The sequence below is a fragment of the Equus caballus genome, chromosome X (assembly GCF_041296265.1).
Source record: "Equus caballus isolate H_3958 breed thoroughbred chromosome X, TB-T2T, whole genome shotgun sequence".
NCBI classification, from domain to species: domain Eukaryota; kingdom Metazoa; phylum Chordata; class Mammalia; order Perissodactyla; family Equidae; genus Equus; species Equus caballus.
This window is the reverse complement of record NC_091715.1, coordinates 8,075,935-8,096,087: the sequence shown is the minus strand read 5'-3', so window position 1 is coordinate 8,096,087 and position 20,153 is coordinate 8,075,935. Positions and strand designations below refer to the sequence as shown.

The following is a 20,153-nucleotide window of genomic DNA, read 5'->3' as shown; positions in this document are numbered from 1 at the left end:
GGTTAAGTTCAGGCTGGACCTAAGCAGAACCTGGACCTTCAGCCCCAGACATGGGGAGCCCCAGCCTCCAGCCAGCTCCAGGCCTTTGCCTCCTGCTTCCCCACCTCACCTTGTGTTGGCTCAGGGACTAAGTGCCCAGGCTATAGATCTTATAACTATGTTGATGCCTGCTTTGCACCCTTTCTCTGGCTACTGTCAGTTGGACACCAGCTTTACGGCCATGGGGAATGCTTCAACCATCCACAAAGACTCACCCCCTGGGTGCATTTTAGCTAGTTGGAAACACTTTCAATTGGGTGGGTTATGCCCCATAAACTCCATCTGAAAAAGAAAAAAAAGCTTGAGGGGTTTCTCTGTGCCTTTGTGATGTAGTTGGACAGGTAGGTCAATCTAGAATGTCATTAAGTTACAACTCAGTTTCTGAGAAATCGAGAGCAAGTGCCCTTGGAAAATCCTTGTAAGGCTAGGAAAACAGCTCTAGAGGCATTCAGGTTCCACCCATTTCCCTTATCTCAAAGAGCTTGCACATCCTCTGGGGGACTACCTGGCCCATCACTAATTCTCAGGACTGAAAAAAAAAAAAGAGGGGAAAAGGCCATAAGTGTGCCCTTGCCAAAGGAAAAACAAAATCTAGCATCTTGAGTGTCTTCTCCACAAATATTAGTAAAAAGGCTCAAAACAAAATTTGGATTCACAACTAGGGAGCTTTATATTATTGTACCTGATTCATGGCAGTGATTTTTTTTTAAAACAATAGGTGTGAAGGCTCTGTGCATGTGTATCTATATATGTGTGACTTTACTTCTGGATGGTATGGCCAAAACTAAGAGCTCTGTTTAATTGGCTTAAAGTAAGTGCCTACATAAATTCTAAATGTAATAGAAATTAACCCAATGTCTTTTAAGTTAAGATGATATAGACTAATCTTTGGTTAATGAAAGTTTAAGTTTGCTGGTTTGATTGAAAAGGCATGTCCTCAAGAGTTGTCAGTATTTGGATATGATGCAAACATGCAGACTGGGTTTACTAGTTTAAAAAGAGGAAAAAAAAAAAAAAGAAGCTCATGTTATCCCTGTTAGAAATTTGTCAGCATAAAAGCTTTAAATGCTAGCTAACTTTGTCTAACGTCTCATGAAGTTTTTGTGGGTAATCTAAATATTATTTGGAACAAATGATTTAGATATAAATGAAATAAGAGTTTATACATAAACTTTTAGCAATAATTATAGTTTGTGACGTGTATTTAAAATAACTTCCAAAACATCTTTGGTAACTTGAAATTTTGAAGTTTTGCTAGGTTAATTTAAATGATAAAATTCGTTGAGTACCTAGATCATTTCCAAATAAGATATTAGACATTAATTATTAAATGTAAGTTTATCTACTTTCGGCTTCTTATTGCAAAGAGGCTAAAAGCGTTTGGGTCTATTAGAAAGTATGCCTTGTGTTTTATTGTAAAGTGGCATGTTTCTAGAAATTAGGAAGTGTTTAGAATGTTGATATAAAAAACAGTTCATAATTGCTTAGTTTTTAGTTTTCCTAGGGTCTGTAAGGGTTAAAAGTTCTAATTAACATATGTAATTAAAGCTACTGGAAATTAATAAGGAAAACAGCTCTGTATTCAAGGAAAGTAAAATGTATGCTTTCAGTAAAGAGGGTATAAAGAATGGAAATATTTTGTTTGATGGGTTAAGAAAGATAAATTTATCCTAATGTACTAGAAAGGGAAAAAAGACAGACTTTGGGACAAATTCTGAAGGCAAAAAGAAAGTTGTAGAAGGTTTGTGAAGAAGAAATTCTGAAAAGAGTTTTATGCCTGGTCAAGTTGACTAAGATTAAAGTAAATCCAACTAAGTAAATGAGTTTTAATGTTAAAAATAAGCTGGCACAGAAATTAGAATTTGGCTTTCTCTCTTAAAAGGATAATTTTCTTAAACTCTTAGTCTGCTCTTGATAAAGAAGTTATAAAAGGTTTTTCCTTCTGATTACAGAAGATCTATGTTTGGTTATGATAATTTTCTATGTGCAAAAAGACAAAGGTCTCTCTATTAAGGTTTTTTTGCTGTTGTCACTTTGGTTAAATATTATGAAGCATTGTTTCATTGACTCTTGTTTTACAATGACAAGATCAGCAATCTCTTGATCTTGTTTACTTTAAGTAAGTGTTTTAAAATCTTTTGATATTTTTGACAAGCTTCTCCCTCAAAAAAATTCAAGTCCTGAATGAAGTCTTTCTTTTGACCTGGTAGACGGAAGAAGAATTTCTCTGAGGATTTTCAGAGGGCCCCCTGAGACTTCTCAAAGAAATTTACTCTCTCTTCCTATAAGGAGGAAAATACTAAACTAATTAGGCTTATTTGGTCTATTAAATTACATGGGAAGCATTGTCAAATAAGTGATGATAAACTTTCTTAGGTGGTATTATATGGGTAAATGTTATTAATATAGGTGTCTTAAAATTATATAGCATTCCTAAAATTCTGATCTGTCCTGGTTATCAGTCATAATTCTAGTTATTATCTAGAAGTGTTGTATGTCACAGAAGTAGCCAAGTTTCTTTGTCAATTGCCCTTTTGAGTCTTTTGTCATTTGCAGATAGTTGCTGTTTTGCTCTGATGGTTTTTGCTTTTGCAAATATGTTTCATCTTCAGAGAAATTCCTGGAAAGGAGTCTGACACAAGGGTTCTAAACTACAGGTGTCTGATAAACTTTCAGCTCATAGAACTGAACTGGGTAAGAAATTACAAAAATCTAATGGAAAAACTGATGACCTCATAAAACTGCTAACAGAAGATTAAGATCAAGAACCGATTATACAGGACTGAATGAACTGAGGATGATTATAATTTTGTGACTTTTATTTGAAATATTGTTGATTTTTTTGATGTTTTTGCTTTGTTTTCTCAGATTCAAGAAAATCTTTTTCTCTTTTCTCTTATGCTAACTATGACTTGTTATCAATTTGGTGAAATTATACCTTTGTGAGCAAAACTGAATCATTTATCTTTTTCTCCCTACCTGATCCCTCCAGAGTTTGGAAATCTAGTAAGTGAGTGAGTATGGTTATTTCATGGCAATATAGTTATTTGCATAAGTTCAATAAGAATCTGTTCTCCTTATAACAGGAAACATTGGTTGTCTTACCAAAGCTTTGACTGGAATGTCATATTTGAGAGAAACATACAGACTTGGATATGACAATACTGCCTTTGAGGAATAAGGTTGACTTTCTGGAAATAATGCCACTTGAAAATATGGGCCTGGTACCTTGCTTTACAGAGAGAGATTCCAGCAATCTTACCTGGTAAGTAAGGAAGCTTGCTTATCTGGCAGGTGCAAGGAACCTCAGAATATTTTGGGGGGACCTCGAGAAGAGAGGAATCCACCCAAATCTGTAGGTACTGAAGGCAAAATCTGATGGCAAGTCCTTGGCTTGGCTTTCCTGGCCTCGAGAAGTCTTTATAGTTCAATCTGAGATTCCTCATAAAAAAATTCCAGCAAAGCAGATTTAAGAGCCTACACGATCAATTGCTATTCTTGCTGCACTTATGTAAATAATTGGGCCAAGGTTCTTGAAACTAAGCTTATATTGCAAACCAATTAGTCTTAATTTGGCTATCTTTGGTAAAAATGAGGATGATTTTAGAGAGACGAACTATGTTTCAGTGAAAAACTGTAATACGCATTTGTGGATCTTAGATCCTAGTTCTGTTAATTGTCTTTGAGGTTTTTTCCTACCTGTGAACTGGACTAGACCCTGAATTCTATCTTGTTACACATCTCCAAACTAATGTTTTCAACTTTTTTCACCTCATTTTCATTTGGAATCATTGAGAATTGAACCTGCTCTTTTTCCTGAAGCCTTGCTAACTGAAGCTGGACGACTTGATAGAAACTTAAGAGTCCTGTCTGTTGCTTTGTAAGCTGTAAGCCACTCAGAAACATACCTGAATGCCCGATGACATCATCAGAGACGTTTCAAGCTGCTAAAGATGCTTCACTGTAACATCTAGAAGTCTTCTTAACTGGCTGCCTCTTGGACTCAGGAACTAGTTTATAATTTGTTCCAACCATTAACTTTGTTTTTCTTTTATTTCCATAGAAATACTTGTTAAATACCTGATTGCTTGCTTCCAAAATATAGGCCTAACTTTGGGAGCCCACCTGCATCGCCGCCTTCTAAAATGACTTTAGCTGGACTGATCTATTACCAGGACTAAGAAATGTGTTCAGTGAGATGAAACAATCTACCACTCAGCTTCTGGACTGTGAAACTTTTAGTTTCAAAGGCGGGACTGTGGGGACCTGGATTTGGCCACCCCAAGATATGTCTCTTTGGCATGATTATTTGAGGCTGGTTTCTTTGCAGACAGGAAAGCAACTGAAAAGTAGAACTTGCTTGCCCTTTGTTAGGAGACATTTACATTGTAAAGGAAATCTCTATCTGTAAAGGTGCCTCCTTCTATGTACCAGGAAGAAGAAAGGGGATGACCTTCTCTCTAGAAACTCTTAATCAATGCCAAAGGCAAGGACTTAAATCTGCATTTTTTTTACTGTACTTGTGTGGTAATCTCCCATGATCGACTCCCCTTCCACCCCCCACATCCTCCTTTATCTTTAGATATTTAATTGGTGGCTTCGGACATTTTGATGAGTTGCTCAGCTTGCCTGACTTCTCCCATGTATACATGTTATAAAGCTTTGTTTAATTTTCTCCTGCTATTCTGTCTCATGTGAATTTAATTCATTCTCCGGCCAGACGAACCCACATTAGGTAGAGGAAAAGTCTTCCTCCCCTACATTAGGCTGTAGAAAGCAGCTATAGACAAATATGTACATGAATGGGTGCGACGGTGTTCCAATAAGACTTTGTTTATGGATGCTGAAATTTGAATTTCATATAATTTACACATGTCACGAAATATTATTCTTCTTTTGATTTTTCTTTCAACCATTTGAAAATGTAAAAACCATATTTACTGACTACTATAGCAGATCTGAGAGAAACATCTCCCCCATTTGTTCTTTTAGAACAAACAAAACAAAACAAAACAAAATAATGTTGAAGCACAACATACTTTCTTTTTCAAGTTTTTGTAAATTAATTGAATGATGATTTTTCACCTTTGGTATTTTCCTGGATTTTTCTAGAATGCTTTATGCTCCTGCTAGAATGCTTTGGGTCCCTGTAATGCTTTCTAACATCAGTCCTCATGCATTTATTAAGCGCTAACCATGAACTGAAATGCTGAGGATGAATATCAGAAGAAAAGAAAATATTAGTAATAGAAAGTGGTACAGAAGCTCCTCTATTTATGGAATTTCAACTTGTGCACTTTCATAGATACAAATAAGACCATACTCTGGAGTAAAGCTCTCTGGGTCTTTCCTCATTGCTAAAATATGTGTCAAGAGCTTCTGGGAGCTCTTTTTGTTTCTGTCCCCCCCCCCCCCCCCCGTTGTTTTTCAGTCTACCTAATATTTACTGTATTTCTGCTTGGTGCTGAGGAGTTTTCCCATTAACCCTATCTTGTATGATAACCTCAGAGGAAGTGGGAGAAGAAAGTACTAGTAAGAAGTAGCCGAAAGGAAGGCAAGATAGAAACAATTTCTCAAAATTGAAATAGGTCAGAAAAATTGTTACAAGTCTTTTGGCAGGAAGAACAATTTTGAGGAAAAAGACCTCATCATGCAACCTGAGACAAGTTCTGTATCTATGTGATAATAGCAAACATGGATGTAGAACTTATATATGCCTGGCACTGTTTTAACTGCTACACACACACACACACATATACTGATTTAATCCCCACACAAAAAAATGGTAATCAACGAATGATGTCATAAAATGATTGATGAAACAGAGAAAATTTAACTGTGTGGCTGGGGATCAACATCTTAGACCTGTTTGTGATAATCCAGGGGGAGGAAATAAATCTGCTAACTAAAGTAACCCAGTCGTGGATGGTTCCATGGGTTTGCAGCTTTTGGAATCTGCCCAACCTTAAAGTAATGGCTAAATGACGATTGGGAATGCCGAAGCTGTTGAGAAATTCCCTGTAGTACTTGTGGGAAGATTAACCACTTCAGAAGATTTTCAGTATATGAAATGGAATAGGTCTAATGTGGGCAAAGATGCTGGATAAAGCATTTATTAGCAAGGAAGGGAATAAGCTGGGTAAAGTCTTGGAAGATCAACTCATACTTCACCTTGCTGGAAATACATCTGGGGTCTGGAGGCTTCTACCCTGTCCAGGACCTCTGGACATAGGAACAGAGTCATAAACAGCCTTTAGAACTTAACAAGTAGTTTTCAGCCAAAAAGTGTGAACTTTTGCTGTTGGTGCGCTGCCCAGAATATCTCAGATCTTTTACCGTTCTGTGTGCCTGTCCCACCCCCCAGCTTCTGTGTGGTTTGCTTGTAATGACCAACATCTGTGAACTTCTTCAGAGAACTTCCCTTGGGGTTCTCCAGCAGTTTCCCTGTACTCACAAGGAGCAGGAAGTGCCTGGGAGTGTGCATCACCCTGGGGCATCCCATAGCCCATGACTAGAGGATGAGAGAATATTAAAGCTCTTTAGCTTGAGGTGGGACAACTCTTGAGATGGAATTTGCACTTCAGAGCTCCCCTCAGGATCAACCTGACACTGGGACTTTGCCAGAAATCACACTATTACTTGGTTTCCTCCCTTTTCCTACCCTGTTATACTTACCCCTTACCAGTTTCTCCTGGGAACATGTCCTTAATAAATCGCTTGCACATGAATCCTTATCTTTGTGTCTGTTTCTGGGGAAGGCAAGAAGCAACTATATTGTTAAGAGAGGGAAATAGCGCAAGGCCTTGCCTTAGTTAGCATTGTTTCAGTTAGCATTGAAAGAATGAATGGACTGAATGAGTTCATAGAAGCCAGTCTTTAGCCTTGAGCCGCTTATGTCAGGGAAACAGAAAGGGATAGAACACTGACTATGACATTTCAGAGTTGCAGGTCCTATAGCGAAGCTGCCCACATAGTGCAGCCTCTCCAGCTGATGACCATCCGGGCTCAGCTTAAATATTGCCGGAAAGAAGAAATCACCACCACCCAGGATAGCTGCCTTCCTTCTCTTGCACCACTCAATTTATTACAAAGACCTTCTTCCTTCATTCTTCCTTCCTTCCTTCCTTTTACTCACTTCCTCCCTCTCTTTCTTCTTGCCTCCCTCTCTCCCTTCTTTCTTAACAGCTTTATGGAGATAGAATTCACATTTCATATAATTCACCCATTTAAAGTAAAAAATTAAATGTTTTTAATATATTCAGAGTTGTATGACCTTTCCCACAATCAATTTTAGAACATTTCATCACCATGAAAAGGAAGCCCTGTACCCTTTAACTGTCACCTTCTCAACTCCCCAGCCCTAGACAACTACGGATCTACTGTTAGTCTCTGTGGATTTGCCTATTCTGAATATTTCGTATAAATGGAATCATATAATATGTGGTCTTTTGTGTCTGGCTTCTTTCACATAGCATAATGTTTTCAAGGTTCATCCATGTTTTATCATATAACAGTACTTCATTCCTTTTTATGGCCAAATAACCTTCCATTGTATGGATAGACCACATTGTGTTTATCCATTCATCAGTTGATGGACGTTTGAGTTGTTTCTACCTTTTGGCTATCATAAATAATGCTATGAACATTTGTTTACAAGTTTTCGTGTGGACATATGTTTTCATTATATACCTAGGAGTGGAATTGCCAGGTCGAATGTAGAAAGTTCTTTCTGAAAGTTCAAAGCCAAAATCTGAGCTTTCATAACTTCCACTCTTGGTCCTTGTCCAGCCTTTTGGGGAAAATTGACAAGGCTTTCTTTTCTTACACATTACATCCCTTCAAATCATTCATCATCGTCTTCATGACCTTCTTCAACTTTCACAGACTGAATTTTCTTTGTTCTTTTGACCATTCCACTGTAAAAATGGGACTTACAGAAATGGCAACTGATAGCCTTGAAGCTGTCACATTGTCTGTTATGATGTACAAAACAGCTTTTCTTTTTTTTCCAAATCTCAGACTTTCTCATCAACAATGCGGAACTAGTGGCTAATAACTTTATTTTGCCAAGATGGGAGACAAAGACTTGTTTTCTAGATGGGAAAGTTTTTCAATAGACTCTGAAGGGATTTTCCCTTTGGAAAATCTAAAAGGACTAACAATTTTTGTAATTTATACACATTTGTCATTTCTTTACATGTTAATATGAGAAAAGGAATTCTATGGGGTTTTTTGTGCATGTGAGGAAGACTGGCCGTGAGCCTGTTGCCAATCTTCCTCTGTTTGCTTGAGGAAGATTGTCGCTGAGCTAACATCCATGCCAATCTTCCTCTATTTTTTTTTTCTAAAGATTGGCACCTGGGCTAACAACTGTTGCCAATCTTTTTTTTTTTCCCCTGCTTTATCTCCCCAAACCCACCCTGTACACTGTTGTATATCTTAGTTGCATGTCCTTCTAGTTGTGGGATGTGGGACACCGCCTCAACATGGCCTGACGAGCGGTGCCACGTCCGCACCCAGGATCCGAACCCTGGGCCACCACAGCGGAGTGCACGAACTTAACCACTCGGCCACAGAGCCGGCCCCTTCCTCTGTTTTGCATATGGGATGCCACCACAGCATGGCTTGATGAGCAATGTGTAGGTCCATGCCCAGGATCCAAACCTGTGAGCCCTGGGCTGCCAAAGCAGTGTGCGAACTTAACCACTATGCCACTGGGCCAGGCCCAGGAATTCCACGGTTTGAAAAATAAAATTTAATGGAGATCAGTTATCCTAAGAGCTCTGAAAGAAGTCATGTGAGCATTCTTTTTACTCTTAGTCATGAAGACAGTGGGGAGAAAACTTGACAAAATCACAGGAAAATGTACCAAGTCGCTTAACAGGCTCTGGGTTGTGCTGAACTGGGCCAAATGTTACATTCGTTTCTTCTTCAATAACTACAAATGGATCTGATTTTTGCTTGTTAGTTATAAACTTAGGGATATTTTAAACCTTCTTTTAACGTTAAATCCAGAGCTTGGTATGGATTCTGATATTATCTCATGCCAGCTGAATGATGTGGGATAAGACCTCAGCCTTTCTAAGCATCAGTTTCTGTAACTTTCTAAGAGCATGTTAGTGGTCCTCTAACTGTGTTGTAGACGATATCAGGAGTCTTGCTAAAAATGTCAATCCTGAGGTAGTGCTCCAAGAGATTCTGATCCAGTGTGTTTTAGGGGAGGTCCTCACAATATATATTTTTAAAATCCCACCCCAAGTGATTCTGATGCAGATGGTCCTGAAGACCGTACATTCAGACACTGATTGGCTGTTTCTTTCTGGCCCCTTTTCTTCTTGTCCTGTTTTCTGCCAGAAAGCAGAAGTTTATAATCTCTCCAGGTAATATCTTTCCATGTATGCTGTGTGTATGAACGTGAAGAAAGATGGCAACCAAAGTTGAAATAATGAAAAAGTTCTAGTCTGATGCTTAGATTCTAATGTATTAGAATTATTTTGACCAGAGCTCTTATATATAAACTTATATAAAAAGTTATATATAAAGTGGAGTTTCTCAACCTTGGCACCATTGACATTTGGGGCTAGATCATTCTTTGCTCTGTATGTGTGGGTTGGGGGGATTGGCTTGTTGTTTAGCAGCATCCCTGGCCTCTACCCACTAAATACCAGTAGCAGTAACCCACTCCCTTCTCTTGTGACAATAAAAATCATCCCCAAATATTACCAAATATGTCCTGAGGGACACAATTTCCCCTGGTCGAGAATTACTTTCCTAAAGCATAGTCCCAAAGAAAAAGAATCAGGAAATTAGGCTTGGAGCAGTTTTCTTTGCTTGGCTGTCATTGGACAGCAAGGCAAAGAAGCCCTGCTAAACTGTTGGTGCTCAACCTTTATATACCAAGCATTCCTTGAGGATCTGGAACTCTCTGGCCTATCCTCTCTATTTGATGGATTAATGGTATACAGACAGGTTAAGTGACTTGGTAAGTGAAGGACACTCTGTTTCGTTCTCCTCATTTTACGACACTCCTGACAGCAAATTCTGAATGTTTGCCTTCTATGTTCTGCTCCCTATAAGAAATGAAAATCATAGTCACAAAATACATCAGTTGGGGGAGGGGGCACCATTACGTGTGAAATTGCTTTGCAAGCTCCAGGCACCAGAGTAATGCCAGGTGTCATCATTCATAACACTGCTGAGCCTCCAACACCAGGGATTTTTGAAGTTATAACAGTGGTTTCCTTGGGTGACTAGTCAAGTACTCCAAAAGACTCCACAGCTGCCAGTTTTGATCACACAAATGGCCAGTTTTTACCCTATCTGTTAGCCTTTTGACATACTGGACAGCGACCCACTTGTGTGTAAGTCCCAGAGCTCAGCCCTACTCTTCCGCTCTGGGGAAATTTCTCCCTGTTTTCTTAGGTGGTGCAAGACCCACTCCACTGAAAGAAAATTTGTTGTTGGTATGAGATGTACCACTAAGTGGAAATTATTAAAGGATGAATTTCTTTGTCTTTGAAGAGTTTCTCAACCTCAGCACTCTGGACATTTCAGGGAGGATAGTTCTTTGTTGTGGGAAGTGCTGTCCTGTGCATTGTGGGATGTGTAACAATATCCCTGGCTTCTACCCACTAGATACAAATGGCAACCCAAGTTATGACAACCAAAAATGTCTCTAGACATTGCCAAGTGTCCCCTTTGGGGAAAAATTGTCTCCATTGAGAACCACTGCCTAGGATATATGGATGGGGCACTGGCAGTATCTGACCCTCCTTTTGTAAGAAGGCACCATAACAATCTAATGAATGAGTCTGACTTATCAAAGAAGATTTTCTACTTTGAATCTTACTAGAATAATGTGCAAAGAGATTTGGACTCAACTTCCATTTACATCTTGACCCCGTCATTTATCAGATGTGCAAAGCAAGTTAATTTCCCTCATTAATAAAATGGAGATAATCATAATTCCTTGCACTATTATTCTGAAGATCCAGATTTTCTGTTTGCAAAGCATCTAGTTGAACAAAGGGCCAGTGACGTAGGTTGCCTAATAATTAGTGGAATTGTTATTGTTTCAAATGATAATTCTAGTACCTGCAGCATTGGTGTTGTCAAGAGCATTCTGCAAGCTGTAAATGCTTAAAACACCACGCAGAGGAAAGGACGTTGTAATTGGTTGGATGGAGGCAATAGAATAACATTAGTTTATGGATATAATGAAAAATAGTTTCTTGATTCTCAAACTGTTTTTTGGGAAGTCATAACTAGAGGGATTATACCCTCTCCTTTTTGCCTAACCACCCTTGAATAGAAAATTTATTTTAGAAACATCTCTCTCTGGATACTTTTTAAGGAAACTCCCTGGCTCCAAGGCACTGAGTAGCAATTCTCCAGTGAACATATCAAAATGGCAAGAATAGGACAAACAAATGATGCCAAACTGAGCCTATTGTAATGGTCAGTTTATCCTTACCCTCCCTCCCTTGCCTTCTTTCCCTGCATTCACAGATCATCACATTCTCAGTTCTAGTTGATATATAACTTCTTGATATTCTTTGTAGTAGGGATCAAGGCTGAGGGCAATAGTACTAAGTGAAGCCAGGGCATTCTCTCTCTTCTCTGTCCTATGTCATTACAGCTCCAGGCACCATTCTTGGGACTCCCAGGAATTCCTCATTCACTGATCTTCAGACCAGGTCTGTCTTCAGGCTGGGGGTTGTCTCTTTCTACCTTACCTGGAGAGAGGAATGGGACCCCTCATTTTTCCTTGGATCCTTCTCATCTCCATATCCTTGTTAGAGTTAAGAGGAAGGGGAGAATTATGGCTGTGGAGCAAAATGGTAATTCCTTAAGTGGCACTTATGTTTACAGTTGGGTTACTGAGATTTTTCCCCCCCAGTATGCTGAACTTCTTCCTAATAAAATGTCCTCCCTCAAAAGCATAACCAGTGTACCCATTGATCCTACTCATACATGTGGATGGAGTCAGCAATGGCATTTGCAATGCCAAGACCCTAGCAGGGCTATTAGGTTCTTCTTCACTTACTGGAGACAGGTGATTTGGGACAAGGAGGACCTTAAGTTGCTTCTCTATCTCTCCTTCCTGATCCTGGAGTTTGATTTCCTGAATTTTATCTTTGTAGCCCCATGAGAAAACCTAGAGTAGAGACAGCTCTAAACTATGTTCAGTCTTTATATAAACTATGTTCAGTCTATTTATACGGTAGTGTAAATAAAGATTCTAATTGGTACAATCAGTTTGGAAAACTGTTGGGCATTGTCCAGTAAAGTTGAAGATATCCACGCCTATGACCCAGCAATTCTGTTTCCAGGTTTGCACCCTGTAAAAATGCATGCACATGTGCACAAGGAGGTATGTATAATGATGTTCAAGTAGTATGGTTATCAATAGTCCCAAACTGGAAAGAACACAAGTGTCCATCAGCAGTTGAAAAGATAAATAGTGGTAAACACATACAATGGAATACTAGACAGCAATGGGAATGAACAAGCTACAGCTACGTATGACAACATGGAAGAACCTTAAAAACATAATGTTGAGTAAAAGAATCCAGATATAATAAAAACATACTTATGAATCCATTTATATAAAGTTAGAAAACAGGCAACACTAAGATTTATGGATGTTTCCTAAAAATCAGTGGTTCTCAAACAGGAGTGATGTTACCTCCCCCACCCAGGAGACATTTGTCAATGTGTGGAGATATTTCTGGTTGTCACAGTCGGGGAAGGGGCATAGTACTTGCATCTAGTGGGTAGATGTCAGGGATGCAGCTAAACATACCATGATGCATAGGACTGCCTCTGCAACAAAGAATTATGGTATGACACCAAAACCACAAGGAACAAAAGCAAAGATAAACAAGTTTGACTGCATAAAACTAAAAAGCTTCTGCACAGCAAAAGAAACAATCAACAGAATGAAAAGGCAACCTACAGAATAAGAGAAAAATGTTTACGAACCATATATCTAAGAGGTTAATAACCAAAATATGTAAGTAACTCATACAACTCAGTATCAAAAAACCAAATACTCCAATTAAAAAATGGGCAAAGGACCTGAGCAGACATTTTTCCATAGGAGACACACAGACAGCCAACAGGTGTGTGAAAAGGTGCTCAATATCACTATCATCAGGGAAATGCAAATCAAAATCACAATGAGATATCACCTCACACCTGTTAAAATGGCTATTATCAAAAGGACAAGAGATAACAAGTGTTGGTGAAGATGTGGTGAGAAGGGAACTCTTGTGTACTGTTGATGGGAATGTAAATTGGTACAGCCATTGTGGAAAACGGTATGGAGGTTCCTCAAAAAAATTAAAATTAAAAATAGAACTACCATATGATGCAGCAATCCCACTTCTGGGAATATATCCAAAAGAATTGAAATCAGGATCTCCAAGAGATACCTGCACTCCCATGTTCATTGCAGCATTATTCACAATAGCCAAGATCTGGAAACAACCTAAGTGCCCATAGACAGATGAATGGATGAAGAAGATGTGGTGTACACATATACAATGGAATATTATTCAGCCTTAAAAAAAGAAATCCTACCATTCGAGGACATTATGCTAAATTAAATAAGTCAGACAGAGAAAGATAAATACTGTATGATCTTACTTATATATGGAATTTTAAAAAGCTGAACTCATAGAAATAGAGAATAGATTGGTGGTTACCAGGGGCTGGAGTGTGGAGGAAATAGGGAAATGTTGGTCAAAGGTACAGACTTCCAGTTATAGAGTTATAGGATGAATAAGTTCTTGGCGCTGTAATGTACAACATAGTGACTATAATTAACAATACTGTATCATGTACTTGAAAGTTGCTAAGAGAGTAGATCTTAGATGTTCTCACCACATACACACACACAAAGGTAACTATGTGAGGTGATGGAGGCGTTAATTAACCATATTGTGGTAATCATCTCACAATATATATGTATATCAAATCATCACGTCATACACTTTAAACTTACAACTTACACAATGCTATATGTCAATTATATCTCAGTAAAGCTGGAGGGAAAAAGAAAGATCGGTCCCCAAATGTCAATAGTGCTGGGATTGAGAAACCCTGCTATAAAAGGAAAGCAAAGAAATGAAGTACATAAAAGATAGGGCAGTGTCTGCCACTGGGAGGGAGAGAGGGTGTATAATGCAGCCAAGGGACACTGGCAATATTCTGTTCCTTGACCTTGGAAATGGTTAGACTGGATGCATGTTTTGCAATAATTCATTAAGCTGCACATTATATGTTATCAATTTTTCTATTTTAAAATTTGAAAATACTCTAGGAGGTGGGTTGACAGGACAGCAGGATGGAAAAGTGTAGGCACTAGATTTGGGGGAAGGGGTTCCCCACCCAAGAGGATCTCATAGCCGCTCTGTCAACAATGACAGCGCTGGGCCTCCTGGAAATGCTTCATCCTCTGATGCTAAACGGGTTTTAGTGCTCACACGGGCCCTCAGCTCCTCCTAAACCCTGAAGTTGAATTTGCTTTCACAGATTTAGGTCAAGTTTTCATGAAAAAAGTGATCACTCTTGGGTTGGCACTAAATGTGGAAAATTTTAACTCAACCTTATAGGCAGGCAGAGTAAATGCAAACAAGGATTTTAAGGTAAATGCTCTGGCAGCAAGGACAGCCTTCAGTCCTCAAAATGCTGTAATGTTTCCAGGTAGGAAGACATGGAAATACTACTGTTAGCGTGACACATTTTCTCTTAAAATTGTTGCTGGTAGAGGAACTCCTAGAGACTATGTTTGAGTTCTCTCTGGAGGAAATTATAAACATTGGAGAAATTTATTTTTAAAAAATTAATAACCAAAAGAAGATATTAGCCAAGCAGGCTCTTAACCTAACCAGCGAAAGAGATGAACTTCAGCCCTCTCTGAAGTAAGGTTATATGAGCTCTCTTTTCATCTCCCTCCATCGCCACAAAAGACCAAGCCTGAATTTCAAAACCACCTGCTGTGTTAATATATAGTTTAAATGACCTAGAACAATACCTGCGAATTATATACACTTAAAAATATTTATTGAATAAGTGACCTGGTGAATAAATAACAAAGGAAGGATACTTGGAAGTAAAGATGCATGAGTAAGAAATTTTTATTAGAGTAGTGTTTAAAATATACCTTGAAATATATTCAAATAGAAATAATGTGTGGAATTCACATTGTTTAAGATTTAACAGACCTCTTAGAATTCTGCACAGTCTTGTAGGTCTCTTCTTGAGTCTTGAACAAATGGACTGAGAACTGAAGAGGTGTATGATTCACTCTGAGGTGAATTTCAGAGTCTTGCAGCATGGACTGATAATTTCTTTTCTTAAATGCTTCGTCCTATCTCCTCAAAGCTTTCAAACACAGAAAAACAACCCTATTGCACTTGAAAATTTAACTCTGACTAAGCAATGACAATTTAGCAAGAAATATGCTAGTAGGCAGAAGTCATTCCTAAAATGTAAGTACACAGTTTGGGAATGATGGATTATTTTTGGCTTACCATAACTCTGTTTAGTGACTTAATACATTTTTCAAAGGCAGAATACAAACAAAATCCAAGATAACCCAATTTTAACACGGAGGTGACTTACTCAGGGGTAATGATCAAAGGACTATGGTTAAGGTTCTTTAAATCCAGGGACCCACCTTGTATTGTTTATATAGTCAGCCTTTAGTATCTGTGGGTTCTGTGGATTCAACCAACCAGCCTTCAATACAGACTTTCTTTTCTTGTCATTATTCCCTAAAAAATACAGTATAACTATTTACATAGCATTTACATTGTATTAGGTATTATAAGTAATCTGGAGATGATTTAAAGTATATGGGAGGATGTACGTAGGTTATATGCAAATACTATGCCATTTTTATATAAGACACTTGAGCATCCTCAGAATTTGGTATCCTCTGGGGTCCTGGAACCAAGCCCCACAGATACAGAGGGATGACTGTATATACTAATAATGAAACATTTTGTAGAGAAAGGGATTTTTTAGCTTCGGAGGTTTAATGGCAGGTATGACAGAGGAAGAAGTCCTAAGGCTGGAGAGTTCATTTTTCTAAATAGACCACGGTGAAGCAGACGTCCCTAAATTGGGGCATTTCTGTACGCATGCCATCCTTCAGCTGCCCTGGCTGCATTCTCTGAAGGATGCAGTGTGGTGAAGCTCGTGCTACTTCTCTGCCTTATTCTAAGGATCTTTGATGACATAGCTCTAAAGATTGCTTTCAACACCACAGCAGAGTGAAAGCAAAGAGGGGACGTTAGGACTTTACTGCGTCATTTTCCAGCTTTGCCTGGATATGTAGGGGAGCAGGGAGGGCCTCCAAGGTGAATGGGCGTGCTCTGTTCTCCCACAGAGCAGAAGGAAAAGAGACCTGGGCAGGACAGGCTGCAGGGAGAAAGAGACTTGAGCAAATGGTGAAACTGACTTTCTCTTAAGACAGGAAGCATTCTGGCAGGAAGTTCCTGTTTTTGGCAGAGGATTGATTTTAAATTTATGTTTACTTTTATATTATTGCAGTATAAAATAGACATAGTGAAGGGTGTCAATTGCACAAATCTGAACTGTACCCCTCAGTGAACTTTACATATGGGTATACTTAGGTAGCTGTCATACAGATTAAGACACAGAACATTTCTAGCAATCCAAAAGGTCCCATTGTACCCCATTTCCAGTCAATACCACCTCCCCATCTTGGTAATCACTATTCTGGCTTCTCTTACCGTAGATCATATTTGCCTATTTCAGTTCAACATTTGAATTTCAATTCCAGAATAAATAAATGGAATCTTACAGTATGTCCTCTTTTGTGTCTGATTTCTTTCTCTCAACAGAAAGTGTGTGAGCATAATCCATGTCACTGTGTGCATTGGTAGCATTTTCCTTTCATTGCTGAGTAATATTCCATTGTATGGATAGGTTTATCCATACAATTGGTTTATCATGCACCAGTTGATGGATATTTGATTTGATTGTTTCCATTTTGACGATTCTGCCTGAAGATATTATGAACATTCTTATACGTGAGGAGGCCATTGGCACCCATTTGTCCGTGTATCTAGTAGTAGAATTGCTGAGTCAGAGGGTAGGCATATGATTAGCTTTAGCAGATATAATCTTACAGTTTTCCAGGCAGAGGAACTGTCAGGACTATCTAGTAGTAGATTCTTCAGGATACCTGCAACCTTGGCTTCACATTCCCGCTGCTGTTTACAATTATACTGCCAATTGTGTAAAAATAGTATATGCCAGTGGGTGGTCGGTCCAACCAAATTGTAAGGGCTCAAACACAGGGGCCACATCCTATTTTCCTACCCCCCCCAAACACATATAGCAGATGGAGGACCACTCAGGGAGTCTAGTATAGTGGGACCCTGAAGAATTGACACAAGACACCCACAAACCCATCTTCCACTTGATAGCCACCCCTCTTGGGCTTGGATTGGTTGATTTCACTGGGTCTGGAGTCTCCACTCTGGCCCCAAACCGTGCCTTTTTCTAGACTCAGCTTGTGGGAGGCTGCACATAAATCACAGCACACCAGGCCTGGGGAGGGAACTCGGTGCACTTCTTCACAGGTGTTTCATAGTGCAGGCTTCCATGAGGGGACTGCAGAGAAGAGGTGAGTTTTAGGTGGTGTGAACCTCCAGTGTGTGCTAAAAGTAATTTGATTTACTTGGCAGCGTTTGCAAATAGTGTGTGTTTCTTCTATTTCCAAATCCTTCCTATGTCTATGTCGTTTTGCAATTTGCTCCTAAGAACTAAGACACAGAAAGCAGCGCTTTGAGCACTCCACCCCTCCCCTCCTTCCACCAACTCGGATCCAGCCTGGCATTAATGCCTGTCCTCACGTCCCAGCAGAGTTCCAGCAGATTTTCCAGGACTCCCCCTTCCAGCGGACTTCCCCAGACATGCCCAGGTCTTGCAAACCCTCCGGGACTCAGTTTGCCCACAGTGGCGCGGCCAGGCCAGAATCCAGCCAGGTCTCTCTCCCCTCAGCAGTTCCCCAAAACAGCATTACTTGGCTCCTCTCAGGCCTGCCCTCTCCTAGGGTTCCCCTCGTTGAGACTCTTCCAAAGGAGGGCTTTCCAAACACCGAAACTCCGCCCTCCTCGAAGCCGGTTCCGAATCGCCTTCCAGCGTCAGGCCCACACCCCCGTCAAAGTTAGTGAAAGTCTCTTTCTTTCTTGGAAACCCAAGCTCGCCCTCTCGCCGGTGTTGAAGGCTTTGGCAGCCCCAGCCCTGGCAGTCCAAGTCCCAGGAGCCTGGGTAGGGGCAGGGTGGCAGGAGGTAGGAGCGTCGGCCGCCCTGACACCTGTCGTGGGCGCGCTCAGTCGCTGCAGTTCCCAACAGCTGGCGGCGGCGGCTGCGACAGGGGCCCGCCAGGAGCGGAAGGAATTAAACGCCCGCCCATCGCATCTGACTCGGCCGTTCCCTCCTCCTCCTCCTCCTCCTCCTCCTTCCCCTTCGCTGCCGCCTCCTCCTCCCGGTCCCCGCCAGCTCCGCGGCGGGACGCTGGTGGCCTGGGCGCTTTGCACCGTGCTCGGGGCGCAGGGAGCAGGGCTCGTCCGGGGGCTGTCCTGGGATGGCGGTGAAATAGGGGGACCTCAGAGAGGCGCCGCGACCCCAGGCTGCGCCCGGGGGCCCGCCACTCCTCCTCGGTGGCGACATGGGGGACCCGGTGTACCGCGAGAAGCCGCAGCTGCATTACGCGGTAAGTGTCCCTGCGCGTGCAGAAGCAACAGGGGGCGCCACTTGGCCGGCCTGGGAGGGGATAGCGCGGGTCTGATGGGATCCGTGGCTCCTAAGAGGTCTTCAGTGGAGGGTAGTGGATGGTGCGTCACCCCCAAGTGTCACCTGCTCGGAAACTCGGCTGCCCGTCTGAAAGGGAGCCACCACCCCAGGAGCCCGAGTTCCTTTGCCCCGCGCGGTGGTCACTGCGTTCAGGGCCGGGGGCTGGACCCTGCTGCTGCCTCGCTGGCCATGGCTGAGAAATGGGGCTCCTGGGGCTGGGCCCAGGTTCACCCATTTAGTCTTCGGTCAGATATGCTGCTAGAACGGGGATAGAACTGTACGGGAGACAGGGGCGCTTCGTGATCCGTACATGTGGCGAGTGGACTCGGCAGAGAAATGCTGCAGGGCACGTTGGGGTGCATCCGGTTTGCTCCTTGCAAGGGGGTGTGCATTCCCCTCCGAATTTGTGACGGGACAGAATGTTGCACATTATGTGATTAATACAAGAGGATTCCAGGGGGTCTTTATCAGTGGCCTCTCTTCTCCCTGTGGACTCAAATATTTCACAAATATGGATTGGGGACCTACTAGGTGCCAGGCAGTGCGTTCAGTGCTGGAGTCCCACAGGACACAACAGACAAAAAACTCATGGGGTTTGCCTCCTTTAAAGAAGGAGTCAAGATTTCAAGGTTAATGATTGACCAACCAAATCCAGATTCTAGATTGAGTTTATTTTTGAGAGAGAAAAGAAAGATGTTTCTGAGGAATGAGTACTACTTCTGAAGATTGAGTGCTGCCTCCGGGAAGCGGGCAGGCGGCAGTGTTAGCTTACCCCAGGTTTGGACTTGTATTTTCCAATTGTAAGATGTGTGGTTTTGGATAGGGCATTACAGTTGTACTGTCATCTGCTACTTTACTGAGTTGACATGGTTTTCATTGTTGAGATTGGACATGCTGAATGCCAACTTTAAAAATTGGAGAGAAGCAGGCTGAAAGTTAAGACAAGAATCATCAATATTTATAATAAGGCAAAGACAGTTATCTGTCTGGAATTCGTGTTCTCCAAAATGCACTCTCCACAGAAAAAAAAATATTTTTCAAGAAAGGAGTTGAAGCAGACAGAGGTCCAGAGCTGCCTCAGCTGGTTCTTGGTGCTTCTGGGTGGGTCCTGGATCAGCTGGGGGCCATTGACCTCAGGGCAAACCTCTGCTGTTTTACTTTGCTGGGCTGGAAAAGAGAGGGCCTGAATTAGAAAATCCTTAAGATCCTTTCCCGGGCGAACGTTCTAGGAACCTATGACAGCTCTTTCTCTAGTTTTGCCAGTTACTTGCCTTGAA

The 20,153-nt window shown here is 40.9% G+C and overlaps 1 protein-coding gene across 5 annotated transcripts in view; it reads left to right on the top strand.

The window, feature by feature from the left end:
* Positions 1-20,153, top strand: part of ARHGAP6 (Rho GTPase activating protein 6) — a 462,138-nt gene that overhangs the window by 205,979 nt on the left and 236,006 nt on the right. For 2 of the 5 annotated variants that reach the window (XM_070257115.1, XM_005613979.3), the window contains exon 1: positions 18,244-18,796. The exons of 2 other annotated variants lie outside the window; for them this stretch is intronic. In XM_070257115.1, the coding sequence (XP_070113216.1) occupies positions 18,752-18,796 (45 nt within the window). In that variant the 5' untranslated portion in view covers positions 18,244-18,751. Of the gene's footprint in view, positions 1-18,243; positions 18,797-20,153 lie in introns of those variants that run through there. One more of the 5 variants, XM_070257118.1, reaches the window with a different exon arrangement.